General features: G+C 28.1%; 1 protein-coding gene across 1 annotated transcript in view; it reads left to right on the top strand.

The window, feature by feature from the left end:
- LOC107455465 (synapsin) overlaps positions 1-8,743 on the top strand; it is a 283,672-nt gene extending 274,929 nt beyond the window's left edge. Inside the window, exon 14 of the mRNA XM_071187941.1 lies at positions 1,432-8,743. Coding sequence (XP_071044042.1) covers positions 1,432-1,761 — 330 coding nt within the window. The 3' untranslated portion in view covers positions 1,762-8,743. The remainder of the gene's footprint in view (positions 1-1,431) is intronic.
- Positions 8,744-23,679: the final 14,936 nt, after the last annotated feature.

Below are 23,679 nucleotides of genomic sequence, written 5' to 3'. Positions count from 1 at the left end.
TTTTTATTGAAATGTTAATTAAGGTGTCCACTTACATATTCGGTTACTAATTTTTATTTGTTTAAACAAAATTACTTTGTTACAATATAATATTCTAATACCAAAAAAAGTACTTGCGTGGCGTGAAAATATCTTTTGTGATCTAACTCTTTCAAAAGTACGTAAAAATGATTGCCATCAGGGGTGTACATGTAGATTTATTAAATACACCTTGTGCGCCACCTAGGAAACAAATCTAGAACCCGACACTCGAAATTTTTGCTCTGTTACAATCGTACCCTGTTACAATTGACCCCACTCTCCCCTACTATTTTCATACCTGATATATTATATTAAGGAATTTTATTTTTCGAAGGTTCCGTCGTGTCATATGAAATAACGCTGTTTGTCTTCTAAATAGTATACTATTTTCATACCTGATGTATTATATTAAGGAATTTCATTTTTCGAAGATTCCGTCGTGTCATATGAAATAACGCTGTTTGTCTTCTAAATAGTATACTATTTTTATACCTGATGTATTATATTAAGGAATTTTATTTTTCGAAAGTTCCGTCGTGTCATATAAAATAACGTTGTTTGTCTTCTGAATAGTATACTATTTTCATACCTGATGTAAGTATGTATTTATGACTGATATGTCGAGTTCAAATTATCTTTATCCAGCGCCCTCTATGCTACGACTGAAAATTGTGAAAAACGTCAATAGAGAAAAGCGATAGTTTTTGAAAAGGGGAAGCGCTTGTGATCCAATTTTTCAATATTTAAAAAGTTTCCACTGTGATGTTTTATTTGGACTGAAGAATCAGAATAAAATGAGAATTATTCATTGATTTCGATTAATTTCATCTAGGTAGAAAAATCTCGTCAAGTTGGCTATTTTAAAAAAAAGATTGAATAACTTATGAAATATTTAACTTATTTTTCCGTTCTAAAAAATTGATAATTCTGTACTGAAAGATGGTATATGCTGTTTTAAATTGCAGTTTTGCCCGAAGTGTAAAATACTTAAACTGTGACTTTTTTATTTTTCTTGGCGAAAGAGCTCCGAAAAACACTGTTAGATGAATAGGCACTTGGAGCCAAACAATGTCGCCCAACAGTAAATTACACCAGGCAAACGGTTTGAGAATGTTTAAAGGTTTACACCAGTGCTCAAAATTCTTCTCTGGTTATGAAATCCCCTTCTAAGCTTCAGAGTATCTGTCAGATAAGGGAAATTGAAGTTCAGTTAGTATTCCTTCAGTTAGTATTCCTTCAATTACTTCAGTTCATCTATGAGTACCTATTGTATATAGCTTTTACTCCATTTTTGGCAAGCGTGGTAGTTACGGAATAACCAGTATAAACATTTTTTAAGAGTCACTTTCAATTCCTGTATTTCAAGTTTGATCTTACAAATATGTTTAAGCATATTAATATTTCTCACAGCCTGCTGGCGCTCCGCCACCTGTACCTCAACGTCAAGAGGCCGCTCGCGGTCCACCCAGTGGACCGCCTCCTGGTCCACCCCCAGCTGCACCACCTCCTGGCCTTCCACCTCCACCGCGTAGAGGATCGCAAACTTCAGCTTCTGAAATTGCAGCAGCAGCTGCTGCTGCACCTCCTAGTGGTCAGCCCACCAGACCTACAACCGGAGCCTCCATATTTAGAAGGGAATCGCAAACTGACACAGAGAAATCGGAGAAGGGCCCTGAAGACAGCGAAGATACAATGCGTAATTTACGAAAAACCTTCGCCGGTATCTTTGGAGACATGTAACGGATTATTCTCTATTAAAGTCAAATTTTGCCTGTCTATTTTGGTTTAGTATATAAAAATGAAGAAATACTATATGAAACCTAAAAACCTACTTGCTGATGGTGATACGCATTCCGATCAAAATCTATTCCAAAAAAAATATTAAATAAAATTTAGTTTTAAAATGGTAATCGTTCAACTGCATTCAAAGAAACTCGAGATCGAAAGTAAACGAAACAATGACGAAACTACTTGACTATTTTTATGAAGTCAGGGAAAATCGCCATTTGAATAGATTATTCTTAAATAAATATTGTTTAGGCGATTATAATATACTTTTGTCCTTTCTTTCTCTGAATGTAGAGAATGTTTAAAAAATTAAAAGTATCGATGAAGAAAAATTAAATTAAAAAAGTACTCTCACCCTCGTACAAGTTTTCATAGTGTTTCTAAAAACTTTCTTTTTATCGAGCATAAATAGACAGGTTTTGATTAAATTCTGTTTAATACGGAAAATTATTTTATTAATTATAATAGTTCATAAAACATGGAACCCTGTCATTTTTAACTTAACGGAAGATTTACATATACATAGTAAATAGAAGGAATAAATGCACGAAAATAATTTTTTTAAGAAATCATTAGTATTTTTCAGTAGAATGATAAAAATTACTTTAGTTTTTGTACCAAAATTCCATTTTGTGGATATTGTATTTGGTACTAAGAAACCCATACTCATAAAACCATTGCTCTCATTTTGACATCGTAGAATTTTTTGTAATAGCTTCAGACATGAAATATAAAAACATATTTGCAAATGGATGCATTAAAAATAAAAAACTAATTAGAATAAACTGAAATTAGATAAATCATGAATAATGCATGTTATTCTCAAAGTAGGGTTTTGACTTTACTTAGAAAACAGCAAAAAATAAAATTGTTGATAATACATGTGAATATTTTTAGTTTATTTGTATGAATAATGCAAATTTGCATGTTAAGAAATTGATTTATTTACCTTCCTTGTGCAAAGCACCATTTTCACGAAATGTGACTTCAGGTACATGACATAGCAATAAGATGAGCTGGCAGCGATCATCACAAATGGATTATAGCAGTGGCGCCATCAAGTTCAGGAATGATGCCTAAAGTCAGATCTCTTTTAAATGGACATCCATTTTTAGCGTGCTAATAAATGCTCATTTTCTATGAAATATTGCTCATTAATTTTAATTTCCAGTATAAATTCTTAGTTGCCTTTTGAAAATAATTCAAAATTGAGTTCAGGAAGAATTAAATTATAATTAATTTAGCGAGATTTAATGAAATAGGCAGGACATAAAACTGCCTCTAACCAATATCAGCAGGAGGTTTTAATAAAGATTCTTATTAGGAAAATGGATATGATGTTTCTATTTAATAGTGAGTGACTGAAACAATAAAAATATAATATAGTATAACTTTCCTATCCATCTATATGTTCATGTTTAGAAACTTTTGTCGTATACAGAGGTGGCGCCAGCCATTTCAAAGGGGGTACATGAAATTTGCGCTCTCTCATCGAGAAAACTAAATGAAGGAAAATAAACTATTTTCATCGAAAAACGAAACGAATATATAAATCTTAAACGTACCCACCTGTCAGAGTACTACTGACGCCACCCCTGGTCGAAAATGAATGTGTCTCTTGATGTTTGCTTGTTGGCTTTTTGCTAAGGCGTATATTGCAGCGTTGTGAGACAAAATTATGATTCTACTTAATTAGCAAAAACTGAAGTACGGCTTGGTTGAGAAGAAGCACGAAGGACTAAAACTTAAAAGACTGATTGGATATGAAATCCGCTTTCATATTCACTGACATGACTAAATCGAAATGTCTTTATGACTAAAAATAACTCAATTACGCTATCATAGCACGCTAACATGCCCGCGTCCGAATGAACTCGTCACCCTACATCGAAATAACTAAATTTTACTTTCACAGCACTGACATGTCCGCGTTACTCGTCATCGTTGCTTCAAAATGACTCAATGGCGCCTTCACAGCACACTGACATGTCTGAGTCGAAATGACTCGATGTAGCTTTCACAGCACATTGACAAGTCCGCGTCGAAATGACTCGATGTAGCTTTCACAGCACATTGACAAGCCCGCGTCGAAACGAACTCGTCGTGCATCTTACCACAGCCGAACAAAATAGGGAAGTCATAAATTATAAAAAATATGAAAATTTTCAATACTGTCTTTTATTTTATGAAATATAAATTGATTAAAAATTATTGATTTCAAATATTGAAATGTTATTGTAGCTGTGTTGGACAAAATTGTAATAATGCTTATTCGTAATATTATTGAAAGGAAATAAAAAATACACATTTGAATACTTATATATTTTCTCTAATTTATTGTACCGAAATAAAAATGATTTCATGTATTTGATTACAAAAATGCGTAATAATGGCATGTTATTGTAGCGTTATAAAACAGAAATTAATCATAAATTTATTGTAAAAACTTTAATTAGAAAATTTCATCTTTAATTTATGTAATTAAAATCGAAAAAAATTTTCTTCAATTAAAAAAATAAATACTTTGCATTTGTAACAGAAAGACGCTTACTAAACTAATTATTAATATCTACGATATATTTTTACTTAAATGCAAATTTAAAGCTTTTATGTGAATTTAGGTAACATAGTTACTTTTTTAGTCAAGCTTTATATTTAATGAAGCTATAATTATGTATATTAAGTGAAACTATACAAAAAATTATCATTAAATATATTTATACATTTTATTATCAAAATTTTTAATCGTTTTGTTTAATTTATTCTTTAGGTATGAATTAATAATCCATTTATTTCATTACAAGTGGTTACAAAATGTATTTAAGAAATAATATTTGTATTGTTTAATATGTATACTAATATTATACTGATTTTTCTCGATTTCGCGTTTTTACCTATATTTAATTCGTTCTTGATGTTTTTCATAGTTTATATTTATGTAAGTGTAGTTTTCTCTGAAATATGTAATTAAACTCTTAACGAACTTCTAATGAAATAATGTTGACTTAGGTCTATTAAAAAATAGTGTTGCTCATTGATTCTGATTAAAATTGTCTGTGAAATATATTTAGTGCAATATTTTAAAACACACAATAATACAGGATTAACTGTTCATGGTATGTTTTAAAATGTTGTAATAAGTATATTTTATCTTTTCGTATTCTAGACTAGTATTATTTGCTCTACAATAAAATTTTCTATTGCTAAAAAATTATAATAGCTGTAGAACATGAAAAAAAACTCTGATTTTGAAAATTTTAATTTCAAAATTTTTAAATTGTCGATTTCATTTAAAAATAATCTCAATTACTATTTTATAGCAACATTTCTTTTCATAAAAAACTTTTGAATGCTAAATTATTTTATAATAAATATGCTATAAAGACAAAAATTCTAATATTATTTAATAGCATCAGTTTAATAAAAATTTAATTTCATAAAATAATTACCGAATGATTATAATTATTTATTTCTATAGTAAGTAATTTTGAATGATTTAAAATTTTTATTATGAAAAAACATAATTTTATGACTAACGTATTTATAGAATAGATATTCTAGATATTTCAAACCACTGTTTTACAATGTATTGAATAGAGAAATGATTTATAATATCAAAAATTTGTACCATATACAAACTTGAAATTAGTAAATTTTTACATCATTTTGACTGCTTGCAAATTATTATTATAAAAATGATACAGTGCCTTCGATTTAATTAAAATTTCTTAGAAGCCTATGTGTTAAAGATTTCTTTGACGTTAAGTTTGCAAATGTTGTTACATTTTTATTAATGTTTGTCTTTGGCTAGATATTACATAACAATTTCAATGTTTTGAAAGTTAACAATATAAAATATTTGTTTCAAATATTTTTCGTTTGATAAGAAAGCGTTAAAAATTTAAAAGGTAATAATAGATTAAAGAAATTTAATTAATTCAAAGTCCTCATTTTTCCAAATAGTGGAAAATTCTTAAATTATTTTTCTTTGATTTAATTTATGCTCCATAATATTTCCATCAGTTATGTTCAGTTTCAGTTATAGCCTACAGTTTACATATTTTTTAGCACTCAAATTGTGTCTTGTTAAATCTAACTCATAGCCTGTTAATTATGTTATTTATTCTTAGGTTTAAGCTATATTGTTTTCGTTATTTCTTATTGGGTCTAAGTTATTTTTTTTATGTCTAAGTTATTTATTGTTTTGCATAATTTATTTTCTGTTTTGCCTTACGTGTTTCTTTGTTATTTAAGTTATTTTATACTTAAGTTAGTTTCTTTTAATTATTAATCCCTTCTATACTTAAATTATTCTCTGCTATTCTTAAGTAATTTCAAAGTAGAATAATTTTTATCATACTTATAAATTGTTCAGTATTGTATTTTAACTGTTTTCTGATATGCTTAACTTATTACTTTTATACTTGAGCTTATTTTTGTTGTTTTATTCGAGTCTGTTGTGTGTATAAATTATTGTATAATAATATATAATTAGTCTGTGTATAAATTACTTGGAACTTATTTACTTTTACTTTTAATGAAACATGCCTAAAATGCAGTTTTTATACTTTTGAAATTATTCAAACTTTATGAGGCAAAACTAAATAGTCTTTTAGTAAGTCGAATAATAAAAACTTGCTTCATGTAATGATTATATTTGACTGCCAAACCGATGTTCATGAAAATATAGATTTCTTGATACGAACAAATGGGATTCAGTTTAAGATTTGATTATTTTTTATAAAACACATTTGTATGATGTCTCATATATGACATTTTATCTTACAAATCTTAAAAAATATGTATAATTAATTTATACTCTACATCTATAACCACATAATTGCCATAATATCCAACCATTTTAGTAGAAATCTATTATTATTTTCAATGATAATTTTTTTGGCTTTTCTATGAAAAAATGAAATTAAAAAAGGCTATTAAATTTATCAACGTTCATCAATATTGAACTAAGTTTTAATTAATAAATTAGTTATTTAATGAATTAAATACAAATAAATTTTATAACGTGTAATCACTTTACTAGGAAGGCGAGTTTAACAATTATCTGTAACTTATGATAATTTTTTTTAAAATTATAGTAGAGCTATAACAAATTTAAAATATTTAACTTGTTAATTTTCATTTTACTACATAGTTTCATTTTTTTTTTTTTTTTTTTTAAAAATCGTTTGCTATCTAATCAATTGAAATTTTTTGCAATCAAAATAAATTTTTTTTCACTTACCTTAATATTTCACTTTTTCTGCAACAGTCTTTAGTATAAACTGTCAATAAAAACGAAAGTATAAATTACGTTTCATATTTGTAAACCAATAACTTATTTTGCAGCTGACATTTATTTAAAACGAAGCATTAATTGAAAATAATTTTTTCAATAACTGTAAATTAATATTTTCTATATTTTTTCCTTTTCTTTGTTATGAAAAATTAAATAAAGATAATTATGTTAAGTTTGCTGCTAACATTAAATTATGTGTATCAAAATATCCATTAATTATTATTATTGTAAATATATAATAAATGTCAAAAGCCATCACAAGTGAATTATGTGTGTATAGTCCACATTATGTAGAATAAATAAAAGAAAAAGTGTGTCTCAATTATATGAATAAAGTAGATTATGTGAAATCTGTGCATATATATTCGTTATGTTTCTACCTAAAAATTTAAAAAGATAAAAACATCTTTTCCTTGTCGCAGTGCTATACTTGTAAGTTTTGAATTTCCCTCTAAGTGTTCATTACAATAAACGCAGAAACTATTTCAAATTTTTACTTGGTGCTTTTAATGCAGTAATTCTCAAGGTACTATCAAAATTAATATCAATTATCTTTTTTAATATCAGAAATATGTTTTTATGAAAGTTCTTCAAGATATTATTAGCATAACTTTTACTAGAGATAGTAAGGGTTCAATTTACCAATAAAAAGTCCAATTTAGCTTATACATGCAATATGTTCATCTTCTATAATTAAATCTATGCTATGTATAAACAGAGCGACATTGCAATATCAATTTCTAATTGCAATTATGCATTAATATTATATTATTATTTACTTCATAATTTATAAAAATATATAAATACTTGCATTTTATTGCAAATATACTTTTTTGAAATACATTGCTATGTATATTAGTGTTAATATACATATATGATTAAAAGAATTTTGTTTTAATTTACATTTATTCAAAGTTAAAAAAATTCACTGAGATACCCTTTTTATTGTAAGTAGTTAAATTATGAGGAAAAACTTGTCTAAAAATTTCAGTTCTTGCATCAATTCCACTTAAACTCAGTATACTATTTTTTTAAGAAAAACCTTTTAATTTAAAGTTTACATCTTTTTATTGTTCAATATTAAGTCTTTTGCTGTAATTTTTCAACTGTTTTTTTTTTTTTTTTAAAGTTTAGACCAAACATTCAAAACAAAATATGTATGTTATTGTTAGATTCATTTATAATTTGTTTTATTTTTATTTTATTTATTTATTATTTTTATTTATTTATTATTTTATTCATTTATTACTATATTTGCTTATTATTTTATATATTTCTAATTTTAGTTGATTTATAATTTTATTTTTTAAATAGTTATCTATTTATCTTCCATTTTTGTTTCATTATCGAAGATGCCATCTTAAATGTGTTACAGATATTACATTATCAGATAGCCATTTTATATCTTTCGGGTATCAATTAATGTGTATTTTCTTTACCTAAAACAGTTGTTGTTCTGATTCATGCATACTATGTTGTCATAGTTTGCTTTATTGTCAAATTATTCAAATTTGAAAACATCATAATTTGTTAATAAATGTGATGAATCTTGAGAACTACTGTAATTGACCAAATGTGAAGTCTGTTAACTTGTGAATGTCAAATAAAGAAATAAATGTATGTGATGAAGACACATCTTTAGTTGGTTATTTTTTTTATTTTCATTTCAGTTCGTATTATTAGAATATTATTGTACTTAAGGAACACTCTCTCTAAATGATCTCCACGCACTGTTGGATATTCTAAAATTTCGGTGAAATAATTCCAATTAACCCTAAATGTTAATCAAGAGGACATTTTTAATCATTACAGTTTTGAAACCGTTTACAACTAGTATGGTTATGAAACCATGAATACAAAGCTATACGCTTTTTTAACCATTTACAACTAGCATGGTTTCAATACAGTAATAAAGAAGACATTTAGCTGGACATTGGAGATAAGTTTTATGTTAGGTTGGGCATTGGAGTATAGTATAGTAATAGTCCAGGATCCCAAATTCGGGAGTGCAGGATACTGGAAACTCTTTATGTGTAAAATGGAGTTGAGGAAATATTGCGGTGTCAACACGGGGATTCGAACCTCCGTTCTGTTAGTCATGAGATTGATAGTTTAGTCCTCTAGGCTATGATATGCACTCAGTTGCAAGGAACTAAGTGGCTTCATTAGGTGTGCCTAGTTGGTGCGATAAAATTCTGTTGGTTCAACCGTATAAGGTGGAAGCAGTTAATGAGAGGTTTTTCTCACAGATAGGAAGCTGGAATACCATCTAATTTATGGTTATTTGACTATTTTGTTTGAATATGGTAGAATAACAATTAAGTAAATTCTTAATAAACCTATTTATCCGAGAAATTTCTAACAGTATAAGTCACATGTTAGGTCACTGAACACATACTCACCACATGATTAAGCTTAGCCATTATTTTTAGCATTAATATCTATAACGTGACTACACTTTAAAAAAAAGTTAATTTAAAATTAGGAAAGCATTCTAACTATAAATGCAACCAGTTTTTATTCAATTCTAATAAGGTTTTTAGATATTTTTACTATTGAACGAAATTATTGTTCATTTTTTCGATAAAGCCGAAGTGCTAGAATTCCAGGTAGCATTTGCTACCTAGGAACCTTCTGTTCTCTGTCGAAATGATCATCAAGCTTGAAGCACTAATTCAACAATCTTAGTAGACATTAATCTACAGGGATGGAGGATGACTTGAAACATAATTTTCTTTATGAGAAGAAGTCATTACCCCTTGATAATCAAGCCGAAAAGACATTTAAGTTAATAATTACAGTGCGAAATTATTTTTTTCTCTTTGCTTAAGTAATTATAAAGTTTTGACGTAAACTTTTTTTAAAGAATCAACAATGTTTCCCGAAGTGAACCCTTGTTGTGTTCTTCAAAGCTCTTTCGTTTAGGAAAAAAGAGTTCCACAACATGCTTATTAGAAAACAAATAAATAAATACTTATAATTAAAACTTTCAAACTTATATTTAAACTATAAAATGTCAAACATGCAATTCAAATATCACTACCGAGTAAGGCGGGACTGGAAGCATCATAACATGTTTAATTGCCGGAGGAGTTCAAAGGCTATTATTAGAAACTCCTCCAAGTTCCAGTAGACAATGAAACAGGTTTTGATGATTTTCAAGCCAACCTCGTCGCTAGTGATTCGATATATATAATTTTTGTTTCATTCAAGTTTAAATATTAGTTAAACTTCTTTAATAAGCATATTCCGTTTAATAACAAAAAATATATAGTAGGGATTAAGGAACACCTGGATTTTTTTGATAGAATTCATTCATCGTTTTTTTTTCTTTTTTTTTCTTCCTTTTTTTACGTCCTTGTAAAAAGGGGAAACGTGCTGCATACCAGACCACACGCTAGTAATTGAGAAAAACGATATGTCGAAATTTCTATGTATAACTAATATATTTCACACATTGTGTAAATACCATAAAATGATTTAAAGTTACGAATTATATAATATAAGATTAGCAATAAAGATAAATTTTTAAACAAATTAACCAAGATATGATTGAATCAGCAATAAAAATATTTACGCTTCTCAAAAGCTCACACAGGGCATTTCAAAATGAAATTTGAATTTGTGTGATTCATTCTATTTTATTTATTACAATGTCTGTTGCAATGATGTGACGTGTTTAACGACGCAGTTCTACAAGAATTTAATATATGTTAAGAGTAAGAACACCTGACCTTCCTTAATAAATCTAATTTACCTGGTTTATTAAAATTATTATTAAAATACGTTAAATTAGAGGTAAAATTTATCTTAATAATATCAACATATAGTAGACCAATATTTCGCTAAAAATTTATTTAATGATTAGCAGTACAACTCGGAATTTTTCTCTTAACTGTCAAATTTGATCCATTAACATCAGAGTTTTTTTTAGGACTTTAATAAATTTACTCATTCTTTAGTAATTATTGATAGACGTTATCTAATAAGATTATCTCTAATTGTTATTAGATAGTAATAATAGAATATCCCATTAGTTAAAGGAAACAAAATTATTTCCTCTTGAGAGGGGTGAAACGAACTTCAGCGATTTATATGTACGGAGGAACACCTAAGAACAGTAGTATCTTGAGTTTAGAAATTTATTAGCGTTGGATATTTATGTAATAACTGGTGATTATCACGAATTTCAATTTAAAAAAATGGTGCAAGAGTTTAAATAAATTTAATTATGTTTTGAGATCAGGGTTAACTGGATGGGCACGTTGCCTGGCCAAAGACAGGAGTGTGCGGAGAAAAAGCCTCGAGGCCTTATGTGCCAGTTCGGCACAAAGAGGATAAATAGGTAAGTAAATAATTTAATATGGAATTTATTTTTATTTACACTCAAAACAAATGCATTTCGATTTACATTGCCTAAAATGAAGTGAATTATTTATACAGTTTCTTTACAAAATTTATTCATTCAGATCATTTCAATTCATCACAGTAATATAATGCATGTGATTGAATTTTAGAAGCGAAAAATATTTTTCGAAAATTTTCATGAATCATCTAAAAATGATTTCCATCAAACAGATTTAAATTTAGATTGGATGTAAACAATTAAATTTTGACATTTTCTTTATAAGGATTCCAAAAACTTTTATCGATATCTGGTATTTCATTTTCCTCTAATGTTAGCTCAAATTGTTATCGTGTTTCGCTGTCTAATTTCTCCAGAATAACACATAATAACAACACATTAAAGACCACATTTAGTACCAGATCAGTCAGTTTAATTGATTCATAATCGCACCCAATCATGTTATAATACCATTTTAAAAGGAAGCTTCAGAGCCTTTTAACTGATTTATATCCAAAAAGTATCTGTAACAAAAGGTACACATGAGTTAAATCTTTCAAAATATATATATTTTGAAGCATTCAACAAAAAAGAGCAGCCTGTACCATTCGACTTTCAGTTTAAGAAATTATAGTAGATGCTCAAATTATTGCCAAAGTTTGGATTTGTTAGTTTAGTTATTATTTAAAATATTATATATACTATGCAATCAATATTATCAGTCGAAATTTAACGTTCAAATTGAGGTTAAAAAAAGTTTCCTTAAAAATTGAGATATTTTAAAAATTTTGGTATGAAAGTAAAGATATTGGTCGTTTGTGGAGGTAACATATATTTTTTTAACTTTTTGTCTAAGTCTGAAATAAAAAGATATATCCCAAAAGTTATAATAAAGGTTATCGTACATATGTTATTTTATATAATATCTTAAAATAGTGTTCTATATGACAAAATCCAATTAAGTTCTACGAATGATTCAAAATTAAAAAAATGAAAAGTAAAAATTAATGGGTTCGTTGGACAGTGTCGGGTTTATCTAAATTATTAGTAGTGGGGGCTCAAACTAACGCCAAAAGTTGTATTTGCTAATTTAGTAATTATTTTTAATATAAAATATATGACCTATTGTGGTGTGGCTAAATCAAAAAGGGGGGTGACTAACATTAAGTCAATTTACGATTAAATAAAATTTAGATACTAATTATGTAAAGGCCGAAAATGTATAAGTGGTTAACAGTGGAAGTGGGTGCAATTATTCAGGTAAGCGCAACAAAGGAGCATGCTGAAAAAAAAGGAAGAGAAAACNACAGATTTCTTAAAATTTGTGATATTTTAAAAAATTTGGTATCAAAGTAAATATAATGGTCTCTTGAGGAGATTTTTTTTTCTAGTTTAATCATTTAACTGTAAAATTAAAAAATACTTGGCTAAAAGTTCTATTAAAAACGCAAGTGTTATGAAATAAATTATAGCACATAATAGAATAAAATGAAGTTAAAATCAAGATAAATTTATAAACTATTTCAAGAAGTTGCAAGAAAAAAAAGAGATTACTGGGAGCGTTGGTCAGTGTCGAAATATTGCACAGACAGTACTGGGTAGTCCGAATAAGTGCCATATCGTATTTTTATATTAGTAACAATTTTATTGTATTTAATGCAATATGGTCGAAATAGGAAATACTTATATGTAATCATTGTCCTTAAATGAATATTATAACAATAATATATAGTAGATAATATAGTAGATTTCTATTCATTTCTATTATTAATAATTGCTCAAAAATTATTAGTTGTACAATGTAATGAGACCATACACAATATGATAATAAACAACAAACTTAAAGCCATGGTAAAAGTTTGTATACATAAAGCTTATTATGAAATAAATCAAATTAAGTAGAATCACACAGAGAAGTTTCAGCACATGAAGCATAGTATAACTATATCTACTGAAATAAAAAATTTCAAACACTAATAATTCTCAAATCTTTGATAATAAAAACTACCAATACTGCCCTTAAATTTAATACTTTGTTATTATTAAAGCTGTGTTTATTTTCATTAAAATATAACTGTTTAAAAACTAAACTCAGTGAAGCACAGAACCTTCAATGTTCAGTCCCCAAACATGCTTTTGGTACTCATTTTATCGCCCCACTCAAGGGATGAAAGGCTGGCACGTAGGACTCATATAAGTGTTTGCTGCACTGGAAAAAGACATTCTCACACAATGCAGGGCGATAAACCCTGCATTGTGTGAGAATGTCTTTTCCAGATATACACAATGATAAAACAAGGAGAAATACAAATAAATTCTTAACGGATTAAAAAGAGGGTTTCTGATTGGAAATCTTACAGGCGATAAAAAAATGTTTGTTGTTGACAATTTTTCTTCTTTTTCACATTCATTTCTAGATTTTTCTCCTAGCTTTTTGATTTAGAGGTTAGCGATAAAAAGGTATTAATGATAAATTTCCTTGTTTGGACATCAAGTGATGTGAGACCACAAGATTTGGCCTCTGTCTAACATTTATCTCGGACTCTAAGTAATCCAGGGTATCTCGACCTTGAATTGAAATTTTCAAGCTCGGAATTCCAATAACGAGCCCCAATTCATCTCTAGGACAAAAGATAAACAGTAAAGCAAAGGGAGAACAATCACCAAGCAGGCTGACATTCACAATTAAAAATTCTGAGCCACGTTGTATCAAAAATTATGGCTTCATAAAATGGAGCTCCATTTTACCATATTTTGGTATTTTCTCTAGCTCCAAATATCAGAAGAAAGTTACGCCAAAAGTAGGCGTTTTGAAAAAACAAAACACCTATTTTCATTCCTTCTTTCCTTCTTTTATGAAAGCAGAGGAAAGTTGCACTACCATAACTAGGTATTTTTAAAGATCTCAAATGCAGGCTAAGTTTGGTTTAAGCAGGCTAAGTTGCAGTAACAAAACTATTTACTGGATGTAGGTTGCTTTATGACATGTCTTTAACCATTTTATACCGCCAACCAAATTTAAAAAGGTAACAATAAAGAAATGAACTTTAGTTAATGCAAATAAACATTTACCTACCTAAATAAGTTGATACTTGAAACAACATACATTAGTCATTCCGATACACCGAGACCGAGTGGTTAAAAAATTATGGCGTCGTAAACAAATACCCCGTCAAAGTTTTGGTTCTCTTACGAAATTTTGGTGCAGTCAGTTGCACCATGGAAGTATTTCTCGATCATACTTCACAATTTATGGTGTAACTAAGATAAAATTATGTTTCGTGTAACTAAATTTTGGGATAATGAGAAACTTTGCATTAAATACTGGTTAACGATTTACCGAGCTTCATTTACAGTGTAAATTTGAGATTCAAACTCCAGTCATATGACTTGGCCAGCCAATCAGAGTTTTTGAAATGAAAACATTAACTTTCATCACGACAAGTAACATTTTGTTTAGAAGTCATTAGCATATTCAAATAATAGGGCAAATAGTAAAATACTTGATTTACTAAAAAATTCACTAAAAACCGGTAATAAAGGTACTACCATAATATAAAAACTGGGAAAATCACTATAGCTTGGGTCAACTAAAATTCATAATTAATAATTAAAAAGCTTTATGAAAGTATTAATAAATTAATAAGCAACCACAATGTTTACAAATTTTGCCAGCTAACATACATAAATTGTCGTAAATAAGTTGTCATTTTTTAGTGTTATGTCCAAACATTTTGAACCACTGGACTGAATTTAGTAAATTTTACCTGTGTCTATAGGTAATCGCTTAAGGAAAACGAAAAATATAAATTCACTTAAAACTGAACTCTTTAATCCTCAAAATTAGTGACTAAACCGAAGGAAAAAAATTAAATTTTGAAATAACAAATCTGAAATGTAATGAAGAAAATGACATTTTATTTCTTAAAAATTTAACATTTTTAAGATTTTTAAAAATATGTGGATACGCAATTCTGGAAAAATGAAAAATTTCAAAAAATGTTGACAAATCCTGAAAAATCAAGTTGTGCAAAAATGTAAAATTTTCAGGCTTTAAAAAATTATGAAAAATCGGAAAGTTAAGATATCGCTTAGCGGAAAGTAATGGTCAAAGGTATTTTAGGGAACAAAGCTGCCGAAGTTTTTAAAAATTTCCATCATTAATGCGAAAATTCAAAAAATTTGGAAAAGTCTCATTAGAGCTTCGATTACTAGTTTATCCTATATGGTCAAAATATTAAGTTAAGAATAGATTATGTTTTTATACAATCGATTATGGGATAATTTTGATAGCCGGGATTTTGAAACAAATTGACAGAAATAAAGTTTCTTTCATATTAAATATTCATACGAAAGAAACAAATCTTTTAAAAAGAGAATAATACAACTAACTTCAATCGAAAGCTGATCATATATAAAATAATTTCTGATGTTCGATAGAGAATCAAAGAATAAAGAAAATTTTTATTCGCAATAAAGGCTAAAAAGGAAAAATCGTTTGACTTAAAAAAATTTCCTCACGAGGGCGCTGATGATATCGTGACTGCGAATCAGAGAAATTCTATAGATTTTAGGAAACAGACAACAGGTATAACAACAGGATTTTTTAGAGTTTTTTTGCGAAAATAGATTTATGAATATGAAACTAAATTAAAGTTTTATAAACGCATTTTATTACTTAGTTTTAAAAAGCTAATTTACTAATTTTAGTATTTTTTAAAAAAATAGTTAAATTAGTTTCAATTAAGTTAATTAGGTAAGTTTCACGTGTTTGAAAGAGTTTAAATCAACCTGTTGCCTAAATGCTTGTAAAATCCTTTTCTTAGAGAGTATTATAACCTGACAGCAGAGTGCCTCATTTCCACATTGAATCTAGATGTTTCAAATTGCGAGATACTGTTCTCAACGATCCCCTTTGTATCTTCCTTAATGACCCTCGAAGACGGCGTGAAATTTTCCTTTTATTTACGAAATAACAAGCAAGGTCATTTTTAGAAAGTTCTATGACCTAAGGGGGTTGAGAAGTGAAGGTTGAGAAAGAAAGATAAATGACAACAAAACCTGTTCATATCTTCCCTTTTGAAAACCAAATCAAACTGAATTAGATTAAGAAAGTTATTTTATTTTATGTGGATATGCATCGATGAATATGTGACACATGCGAAAGTGCGTTCATCATCATTTCCTGCAACAGTTGGACTTTATTTATTTCGTCACAAAAAGTATTGTTAACAAAAAATGAGAGCGGTTGTTTTTTAACGGAATCTTCTGAAATTTTTTGTGACATAATTTCTCCAATTGTTTGTAGATAATAGGGGATTGCCGTAGAAGTGATTTAAATTTTTTATGCTACGACAAACAATTTACGTAGATTCTAAAAATGGGCTTCTGTTTCAAAATATGAGCGGGACATTTCCCTCCAACAAAAAGAAACTCTCAAATTTTATTCCTAAATGCAGATTAAAAAAAGAAAAAGAAAAAGACTTCACAAACATTGTACATACACTACAAAATTTGGTTAAACAGCTAAAATAATAGTTGAATGCATGTTATATTATTTAATGAGAGAAAACTTTTGTAGCACACATTTTACCGAATCAATTTGTAATTTCGAAAAAAATGGCTATGTTTCAATTAAAAATTTTTAAAGTTTATTATGAAATCATGAAACCAAAATATACTTTAAACTCATTTAAGTTAAAAACTCTCTTTAAATAAAACTATGTAGAGAACAATAGAGAGTAAGAAACAACGCAAAAAAGAAAGAAGCTATATAAAAATTATATGTATGTTAAACATAATTAAGTTTAGATTTAAAATAGTTGAATTTTAGAACTTAATGCGAGAAACGTTTTACTCATTCAAATTTTAACTTCAATAAAACTGTTTTTTTTCTTCTTTTTTTTTTAAATTACTTCTTTTAAAGTTTTTTATGTAACCATAATGTGCTTCGGGCGTATTTAAGATATTGATTTTTAATCTGTACAGTTTAAAAACCAAATAGCAGAACAAGTAGAATGATATGCAACTGAGAGGCAAGGGCTACTAAAAGTCAAAGAGAAGTACAGATATTGTATGCATCTTACAAAAGATGGTTGTACAGCTAAATTATTGAATTTATGTCTTATTATTTAACGAGAAAAAAACATTGAATAACACCCACCTGACGAACTCAAAATATAATTTGAAATTTTTTTTAGTTAAGTTCAATTTTCATAATAGTTAATTTTCAGTGTAAATGTTGAACATACATAAAATATGAATTTTGTGCAGTTTAGAAAATTCTTAAACCTAACAACATACAGACTCAAGCGGAAATACGAAAAAGCTACACAGACTGGATTTTTCAGTTGAAATAATGATTAAACATACTACTCAAAAAAAAACTTTGTACAGCACACGTTTTACCAAAACAAATTTTTTAGGTAAAAAAAAACAATTAGATAATAGATAATTTCCAAAACAATTAGATAATTTTATTTTAATTAAAAATTTTTAAGGTGTTTTACGTAACTATAATATGCTTTGAGCTTATTTAAGGTATCGGCTTCAGGTCTCAGCTTTGAATTTCAGCAAGGAGAAAAAGTTCTGGTAAAATTACAGTACTGTATGGTTATGATATTTCTGATTTTAAAAAAAAAACTAAATTTCTTATTAATGATACCAATATACATGGTATTTAAACCTTTAAATTTCTGGTTTTCAAAATTAAGTTCTCATTACCAAGACATTTAGTAAAAATTACAAAATTGAAAAGTAAATTTGACCCAACAAATACTTTTTATACCATGCTCTAAGATATAATGATAAAATTTTCACGATTTTCTGACTTGGATTGGCAGTATATCTAATAAATATAATATATCTGACAAGGTTTCAAAAGTAAAGGTTATTATTAAAAGGAGATAAGGAGCATTATATACAGGGAGTGGACAAAATAATGGAAACACTTCTAATACATTTTTTCATATTTCTCCAGAAATACTGAACGAATTGTTTTATAATCTCAGAAATGTTTAAATCATGCGATTTCTCATACGTATCAAAGAAGTTTAAAGCTTTTAGAGTTTTGAGGGACCGACTATAAATTCCAAGCGGAAAATAATGTTTTTGAGCACCCTATGCCAAAAAATATAGTAATAGATTTGTAACTCGTGATAGTTACTTTGGTTATTATATGCAATTATTACCCAAAGAGATACAGAAAAAAAGATACATTTATGGGGAGATCCCCAACAATGCGGCTGTCATTTTTTATAAATCTTGTTAAACCCACTGACAGTTCGGCTCGCAAAAAGTCGTATTTTAACCTGCAGTCTTCTCTGCATAGCAAAATCGGTTTTTCCATCTTATTTAATAGGGCAATAGCGTATTGAGGAGAAACATTCTCTCTATTTTGACCATTTGCTAAACAGTCAGAGGGTTCATAGAAATGAAATATGTGGAAAACCCCTCATCATTTTGAGTGTTTTATTAAAAAAGTACTAAAACTACTTAGAAAGTTGCTTGAAACTTTTTAAATTTTTGAGATACTCAAATTTTAGTTTTTTTATTAGTTGCTAAATACAATTCTCTACAAAAGTAAGAAAAAAGTTTTTTCCTGAGCATGCGCAGTATAAAAGAACTACTTTAATTGCTCTTATCTTGCGCAGTTTTATACGAATTTTTCTCAGATTTTAAATCAAAATTTTATAATTAATTTCCAATTGCTCTATAAATTTTGTTTAATTTTATTGAATATTTTTAAAGTTAACGATCAATAGTTTTAAAAAAACGTAAGGCAAAAAATAAAAATGTCCATATTTCTGCAAATATTTAAGCTAAGCTAATATTTTTAAAGTTAACGATCAATAGTTTCAAAAAAACGTAAGACAAAAACAAAAATGTCCATATAAAATTTTAACTAAAATTTTATAAAAATGTCCATATGTCTGTAAATATTTAAGCTAAGCTAATATTTTTGAAACTTAGATCAATAGTTTTAAAAAAACGTAAGACAAAAAATAAAAATGTCCATATCTCTGTAAATATTTAAGCTAAGCTTACGAAATTTTACATATTTGTTGCATATAATAACCAAAATAACCGTCACAAGTTACAAATCAATTAACAAATTTTTTGTCATAGAGTGTTCATAAGCATTATTTTCCGTTAGTCCCCTATACCTCTGAAAGCTTTAAACTTCATTAACATTGATACGTATGAGAAATCGCATGCTCTAAACACTTCTGATATAATGATAAATTATAAAATGATTCCTTATGTATTTCTAGAGAAATATAAAAAAATGTATTAGTATGGAAGTGTTTCCACCCCCTGTTTATTCAGAACACGAGTTAAATTTCTAATTTCTGACACTCTTATTATAAACGCTCTGAAAAAGAATGAAAATGAATATTCTATTAGGTAAAAGAAATATTTTGTTAATTTATTCCGTAAGATAAAGAAAAAAAAATTCTGTAGTAGAATTTGCCAGCTTCGGGAATAGAGCCACTGACCACGGGATTAGCAGTTTGACACTTTACGGATTACAGCCATCTAAACGTTGAACGAAATTCAATCTTTTTAAGTCATTTCCGTGGTTTTAGGTAGGTTGCAGAGTAGGACCATATTATGGCCCATTATTCGGCCCCTAATTTATCTAAAATTTTGCTGTTTGGTATAGCAGAATATAATATTAATATAATATATTTGACAAAGTTTCAAAATTATAGCTTAATATTTAGGGGAGATAAGAGGCAATGTATGTATTCAGAACATGAGCTAAATTTTTCTATTTTTTGACGATTTTATTATGAACGAGCTTAAAAATTATTTTATTAAGACAATCCTACTGTTAAAAGTTTTTTTTTTTTGCTCAATAATAGAAATCATTAAATTCAACATCATTGGGGATTGAACCACGTGATTAGCAGTATGACGATTCATACCATAGCTTCTGGCTGTCGAACACAATTGAAGATTTTGAAGTCATTTCCGTGATTTTGCTTAGGTTACACAATGGATCCATATTATGAAGCATTGTACGGCTTCTAATATAGCTATAATTTTGTGGCTTGGGATGGTAGTATACACCGAAGAGCCATTACATTATGACCACCCTCCATCTATAACAATGGGCTAGCCTAGGTTTTCCCGGTTTCTCGCTCAGGAACCATCTTTTCATGGGGCACATTAGGACCCATAATCCTCATAGAACAGTCCCTGACGTCTGTAAGATACTTGAACATAGTTGCAGACCAGGTTCACCCATTCATGGCAACAGTTGTTCCTGCGGGGGGTTTTGTTTACCAACAGGATAATGCACCATGTCATAAGGGTCGAATCATCGAAGAACATTCCAGTGACTCTCAAGTCATGTCTTGGCTCCCAAATTCACCTGACCTTAATCCAATAGAGCATTTGTGGTCCTACTTGGAAAACCAAATTCGTGCTGCCACGCTACCCCCTCGCAATGTCTGGGAATTGCAGGACCAGTTGGTGAGCGCTTGGTACCAGGTACCTCAGACTACCTATCAGCACCTTGTGGAATCAATGTCACCGGGTGCTAGCAGTTTTGAGGGCTAAAGGTGGTCCTACATGTTATTAGCAGGGTGGTCATAATGTAATGGCTCTTTGGAGTAGATAATCAATATAATATATTAAAAATCATAGTTAATGTGAAGGGGGAAAACGATCTTTTCTAGCTTCTACAGATTACAGGACCGGATCTATCTGTTTAAACAAATTTGTCATAAAAAGCATTCTCTCAACATTTAATTTCGCGGACTTGATAGTTTTCAATATGTGAGCACATCTGCAGCCTTTATGGAGCTCAGTTCTATCTCTGGGGGGTTTGGTTCATTAATCATAAGTTTTTCTGGTCGCCAGTTTCGTCGGCTAGGCTTGTAGTACCCATCCGCCATCTTGATTTAATACCAGGTGAGTCGTTTTTAAGTTTTTTTTTTTTTTTAAATCCTCCAATATCGTGTCAATTTTGAGAAATAAATTTTCAAGTTCATCTTTTAATTCTCTTTCTTAGGGTATTATTAATTTTTCTAAAATAATTTTGATGTCTCTGCAATTAATCCTGATTTTTGGCGTTTTAATTGTACGCAAGATGTATTTTTTGTAACTGCTTAAATTAACTGTTCAAATAACGACCACAATATGATTTTAGTAAAATCTAAACATACCTTTTCTCAAATTTGTCTTTTTCTTTTCACTTTTCGATTATTTTTTAATGTTTTTCATTTCAGAGTCATTTTTAGGATATTTATTCTTTTCCCGGGAACTTTTATAGATCGTTTCTGATTCCCTTGTCTTTCTCCTCTGCAGGAAGGTAATTTTTATGCAATTTGTTTGCCAATTAAATTTTTTAAGTGCATAGCATCTGCTGCAAGTTTAAATAATAATTCTTTCCACTGTTTTTCTTTTCGTATGTAAACATTGAGTTTTCATTAATTCTTATCAACTCATAATTTTTATTCATTTAAATTTTTCTTTGACACGTGAATTATAAAGAAACTATATAAAAACCGATCGTTCTGGAGTAATCTGTGTGTGTAATTGTTAGTTTATTATGCTGGGTGTTCCATTATTACCACTCTTAATATATATTTTTATAATCTTATCAAAATTTAAGTTTTAAAAGAAAAATCACATATTAGAAATCGCAAATCAGCAGCAAATTACTACGAAAAGGAAATCGAAGCTAAAAGTATCCAAATTTGTTATGATTACCGAAAGAAACGAAGAGAAATTGAAAGGGGATTTTATAAACATTTCCCTGCTTTTCAGGCAATTAAACTGGTTTTGGATTTTTATTCTACTTTTTTCGATAAAAATGCGACGGAGTTTGTTGGCGCATTTCTTTATTCTTTAAATATTAATTTGCATCGTTCAAGTTGTTAAATGTTGTTTTGTCTTAACTTTTGACTGATCACTAACAAGGGAAACTAGGGAAGTGTGACTCGTCAATTTTGAAATAAACTAGTAGGATGTATGCCTTATGAAGAATAATTTTAGGGGGCAACATTCGTTTCGGCCCATAGAGGGTCCTATGAGAGATAAACAATAATTAAGTAAGTAGAAAAATCGGTATTTCATTACTTCAATGCAGACTATTAGTTATTGTAATTATCTCATACTCCAATTAATTTTGTGCTACTTTCACGTACTATATAATGCATATTTATTGTCAAAATTGATTTCGAAAATTTTATATATCTGTAGTTTTTCAGGAAAAAAAATTTAAAAAATTGGCATTTTTAAAAAAAAAATTTATCATCAAATTTTTTAAATTTTTTTTTTTCAAAAATTTTTCCAATATTCAAACTAGTAAACAGTAATAAGAGTCGAAATATATTACACATTTTCCCAAACTGATGGAATTTTTTGTGAGTATAGCTTATGTAACATCCAAAAATGTGATTTACGAAAAAAAAAATTTTTTCTTCATATTGTTAGATCTTGCAAAAAAATCTGAAATAATTTATGTGATTGCATAAAATTAAATTGCATTTATAAAAATGTTTTCAAATTTGTTTGGCGGGAAATTTGAACTTAAAAAATGTTTAATATTTCAATTCGATTTTTTTCATAAAAGATCAACTGTACTGTATACACAAAATTTGAAGTGATATGTCACTTTAAGTGGAAAATCCGTTGATATCTATGTCCTGTGAATTGTTCAATATTTTGTCAAAACATTGCTATCTTTATAATATTATTTTTATATCTGATATCCTAGCTAATTTTTGAAATATTTAACTTTAAAAGTTGGCATTAGCTAGGATATCAGGTATAAAGATAATTGTATGAATAATATTTCAAAAATAGCAATGTTTTGACAAAATATTGAACAATTCACAGGACAATTTTTTTTAATAATATTTTAATTTTTTGGCAAAAAATTTAAATTTTTTTGAAACTTATTTTTTTTTTCATTTTTTTACCAGTTGTGCAATAAAAAAAATTAAGAAAAAAAATGTGTCTATTAAAGCGACAAATACTTACAAATTTTGTTTATATAGTACGGTTGACCTTTCAAGAAAAAAAGAAAATCATTGAAAACTGAAATATTTTTTTAAGTTCAAATTTCCCGCCAAACAAATTTGAAAACATTTTTATAAATGCAATTTAATTTTATGCAATCACATAAATTATTTCAGATTTTTTTGCAAGATCTAACAATATGAAAAAAAAATTTTTTTTTTATAAATCACATTTTTGGATACACATTAAA

Source organism: Parasteatoda tepidariorum, chromosome X1, assembly GCF_043381705.1.
Source record: "Parasteatoda tepidariorum isolate YZ-2023 chromosome X1, CAS_Ptep_4.0, whole genome shotgun sequence".
NCBI lineage: Eukaryota > Metazoa > Arthropoda > Arachnida > Araneae > Theridiidae > Parasteatoda > Parasteatoda tepidariorum.
The sequence above is the reverse complement of the archived record's forward strand: the minus strand, read 5'-3'. Positions and strand labels throughout refer to the sequence as shown.